General features: G+C 38.6%; 1 protein-coding gene across 1 annotated transcript; it reads right to left on the bottom strand.

Annotated features, from left to right (window-relative positions):
* Positions 1 to 271: 271 nt before the first annotated feature.
* Positions 272 to 3,987, bottom strand: LOC113301984 (heat stress transcription factor A-1-like). Its single transcript, XM_026550810.1, has 2 exons — positions 3,438 to 3,987; positions 272 to 1,905 (listed from the first exon to the last, which is right to left on the bottom strand). The coding sequence occupies exons 1-2, from the start codon at positions 3,693 to 3,695 to the stop codon at positions 589 to 591; spliced, it is 1,575 nt and encodes a 524-aa protein (XP_026406595.1). The 5' UTR covers positions 3,696 to 3,987; the 3' UTR covers positions 272 to 588.
* Between the last annotated feature and the right edge of the window lie 541 nt (positions 3,988 to 4,528).

Consider the following 4,528-nt stretch of genomic DNA (forward strand, 5'->3'; position numbering starts at 1 on the left):
ATTATATTTTCTTTCACCTCAAGGCACAGGGTGACCCACTACCGCTACTGTCTTGTTTCTTGCTAGGTTGTACCTGATTCGAAAAATACGCTACAAGCCTTGCTATATTATGATTATGTTTAGAAAAAAGGAAAACACAAGTCTCCTACCTTCAAGCTCATGTGGATTCTTTTGTTACACTTCATCTTAGTTCGGTGTTGGTACGATGACCCAGTACGGGTACATTATTGCAGTTTTCACTTCTAACTCGGAACATCATGGTTCTGGTAAATTTCAGAAAGACATGAATATAGAACTTCTATTCAAAATAACCAGAGTCTGTAAGTTCATAAACCCAGAGCAGAATCACCATCATTGCAGAGCACATCAAAACCAATAAAGCTATAAAGATCTCCATTTTTTTGTTCAACTCTTTTTTGTAACCCCAGAGCTTGTAAACTTGAAAGGTAAATTGAAAATGTTATCTTCTATATGTGCACAGTATGGGTTCCTACATTCTAAGGGTGATTTAAAGAGGACCTAGGACTTGAACAATATCAAATGTCCCAAAACATATATAATACAGTGGTATTGAGCTCGGTTGATGTTTCAGACTGCACCATCATTTTCTGAAGTAAGAAGCCCCATCTGTTGTGTAAGCTGGTCCATATTATGATGCTGGCCGTCCTTATTCCCTCCATTCTGCTGTTGCTGCTGATGCACTGTTGCCTGCTGTACCTCTCCCTTCCCAACATTTTCTGCTAGGGGAGCATCATTATTCTCATCTGTTCCTAAAGAGAGATGACCAGTTGACAGAAATTGTTCCCAAAAAGAATCGTTTATGCCAGGAAGCTTAGTGGTGTACCCATCTACCAACATATCCACATCAAGATCAGGTGAGAACTGTCCACTTTCTAATGGGGAGATTGTGTCATCTACTCCCAACGAGTCATTATACACTTCTCCATTTCCTGTCCCATGACCCACAAAATCTGAGCCAGGAATTTCAATTCCACCATTTTCCAGTCCCATTTCTTGCATGTGAGGAAATTCTGTTAGTTCCTCTTCCAGTTCATCAAGAATACTCATATCTGGCAAAGGACTTGTGGTGGTTGTTACCGAATCTGTTACAGCACCACAAGATTGAATCTCGGAAAGAGCGGCTGAGCGACGCATTCCTGAATACCCTGATGAGACTGACAAAAGTGAATGTCCAGAAGTTGGAGCGACCTCCGAAAGAGTGACGCCAGATATCCGATTTGATGTACTCCCGCTGTCTAACTGTGTACTGGATGGTGAAGGTATGTCATCAATGAAAATACTATCTCCATTGGTATCTGGATCTAATCTATGAGATGGTGAAGCAAGGTTCAGCTGCATCAACATTGCTTGTGCTGCCTCGTTCAACAACGGCTGGTATTTAATGATCTGTCCATCAGGAGCAGTAGTAGAATGACCATCCTCAAGGTTATCTTCATGTTTGGGTAGTCTTCGTTTCTTGTTAACTCCAGCGATCCGTCTGTTATTTTCATTCTGTTGCTGGACCAACTGGGCTAAGAATCCTGGACTCTGCATGGCCTTCGCCAAAAACGACATCATTTGTTGTTGCCGCTGCTCCATACCTTGCAGCCGCTGCCCTAGCGTCTGCAACTGATGATCAGTTGACTGTTGTTGCTGCCTCAGCCTAACAAGTTCCTGCATGAGAACATTTTTGTCCCTCTTAAGCCTCTCTATCTCTTCTTCAAGTCCAAATTTCCCCACTTCAACACATGCCCCGACCGATGAACTCTGTCCTTGAGGTTGCTGTTGCTGTGCCTGCACATTGACAGGTTTCCGCCTACTAATTGTCTTCAACAAGTGTTTTTGACCTCTTAAAAATCCTTCATTTGCAAACTCCCACCTGTCAGGATCAACCTTCCTAAACCCCTGCCACAACAAAGGTTTCTCCACAAAATTAGAACACTCATGTAACACGTTCAGAGAAAACACATATAACAAGTAACAATCTCAAATATAAACCAAAGAAGGTTACGTATTGCACCTAGGCAGTTCTAAATTATCCAATGCAAGCACTACAACTGTGAGTCACATTATCATACTTCACATTAAAACTAGGTGCAAGTTGTGTCATACGAAAGAGAACGGCCATTTTTCAAAGGACACACTCATAAATGGATTGTAAGTCACAAGCCAGGTCAGCCATCAACACAAATCATAGTAACCAATGCACCAAAATTTTCTCATCATGGTTCTTCAACCAATAGAAACCTATCTTTAAGCAAAATAATAGGCAAAACAATTAGATTACTAGTGTCTGACTTGCATAGACAAAGAAACAAAGATGCCATAGCATCATTTATGTCCTAACACACCTATAAAACCAGATCAAGAGTTGTACATCGACATAGAAGCTGAGAGACATCCCAGTGTCTTTCTGGTAATATGGTCCTACAATGCTTTGAAGGGTCACAAGCTACTACATGGAGGGCCCTACTTTAACCTCGTGCCAGCAGTAAGTCAGTTATGAAATTCAAATAACAAACGGTAGCACCCACACGTTTTACCAGGCAAAAGTTTTGCCTTAAACTCCCATTGAGTCAGAAGAATTAAGTGATGAACTGCAGCTACCAGAACATATAAGACGGTGAATATCTGATATTTCAACGTCAAATGAACCAAGTGTAGAGTTTACGCTAACATTTATGCACAAGTAAGTGTACCTATGTTTAATTTTTACATATTACTTGCTTTTGCAGATGAAAACAACAGAAATACAGCCATACTGCAACACACATCACATATGCCCTGCCAAAGTCACAACCTCGATGTAATACCAAGTACCAAGAGATATAAAAGTAGAGGGCAATCGACCAGGGTTTAACATCATCTAATCATTTCATATTAAAGAAGTTCAGGATACCAAGACTAGAAGTTAAGAGAACCCAAATGTGCTACAAATCTTCAAAAAGTTAGACATCACAGTACAACTCAATTCTTACATGTAATTCGACTTCTGCTGCTTTACCTAATCAGAAGTGTAGGAACATCCAAATAAGTTAAATTAGACCAAGAAATTCCCAAATATCTAGAAATGCTAACTCAAACTTTAACTCCATCAATAATTGCACTTAAAAGTAAGGCCAAACCCCATGGATATCAAGGTCCCAAGTTCACACTTCCAATCTATCTATCATTATCATTTAAACTACTTAAAAAACTAATTCAGACCCATAATCGGAAATTTTCATAACTATCCATGGATATTAAATTAGTTGGTCAATAAATTACTAAAATCTATTAGATCGCTGTCATACCACTTAGAAAAAAATAACTAATAATATTTCGTATATAGGTAGGAATTCACTGTTCAATACAAGATTAAAACCTATGAATCACAATAATTAGAACAAATAACAGTAAAGAAATTAAGGGAAATTAAAAGAAAGAAAGGGGCTCACATAAGTATTCAATTGTCTGACAAAGCTAGAGAAATTATTATGCTTAAAAAACTTAGGCAAAAGATCTCTAGCAAACTCAGGTGGATTCCAAACAACAAAACTGTTATTGCTTGAACTCCAAGAAACAACAACATCCGTAGTTGGATCATCAACCATATCATAAGTTTTACTCAGAAATGGTGGTGGTGAATTCCCATTCAGATTATTCGAACTTGGTGGCATCGTTGTCGCTGTTGTATTATTTTGAACTCCTTCCATCAAATCAAACCCTCTCAAGATTTCATCCACATCTACCGATCGATTAAACTTTTTCTTTCTCTTGATTTTGAGAAACTAGGGTTTCAATAATGCCATTACTGTAATTATGGAAAGAATATGAGAAATTCTTTGTTCGGGGATTGTACAAAGAACCCTAAATTGCAGGAAACATGGGGTTTGTTGTTGGTGGTGGTACTACTGTGTTGAAATTGTGTGTGTTGTTTTAAGAGAGAGAAGAAGAAGAAGAAAAAAGGTTGAAAGGGTTTGTGAAGAGACGAGTCAGAGAAATGGACATCCAAACACCATTAACTTCAAAATCCGTGACGCCGAGATGGGTATATTCGTCCGTACAAGTACAAAACTACCCCTATTTTTATTTTGTGTTTTTTGGTTTTTGACAAGAGACGCTTTATTTGGTTAGCAACCGGTAGGGCTGTTAGTGGATATCCGATATCCGTTAGCGGTTTCCGAATATTTGAATTCCGTTAGGTTAATTTCCGACATAACAGTTATCGAATATCGGAATCGGATATTTTATCGGAATTTTATTTGTTAACATAACGGTTCTGGTTTAGGCAGTTTCCGCTAGCCTAATATCCAATATCCGTTAAACGTGTGGTCTATAAGTACCAAAATCCATATACCCCCTTCACTTTTTAGAGAAACACTCGAGCCCATTCCCTTTCTTATTTCTCATTCATTCTTACCGGAAGCTCTCACTCATTATTCTTCTGAAATTTCTTCTTCTGAATCTTTTTCATTTTATTTTATCTCTTCTGAATCGTCTCAGAATCTCGTCATGTTTTCTCTAGTCTAATCTCAAGCAGTAGTGT

Source organism: Papaver somniferum, chromosome 8 (genome assembly GCF_003573695.1).
Source record: "Papaver somniferum cultivar HN1 chromosome 8, ASM357369v1, whole genome shotgun sequence".
Taxonomy (NCBI): domain Eukaryota; kingdom Viridiplantae; phylum Streptophyta; class Magnoliopsida; order Ranunculales; family Papaveraceae; genus Papaver; species Papaver somniferum.

Excerpts from the sequence above, each read along its gene's own strand:
- LOC113301984 (XM_026550810.1), bottom strand. The coding sequence starts at position 3,695 with ATGGAAGGAGTTCAAAATAATACAACAGCGACAACGATGCCACCAAGT. Across the intron at positions 1,906-3,437 it reads TCAGACAATTGAATACTTAT|GGGTTTAGGAAGGTTGATCC; the intron begins GTGAGCCCCTTT and ends TTGTTGTGGCAG.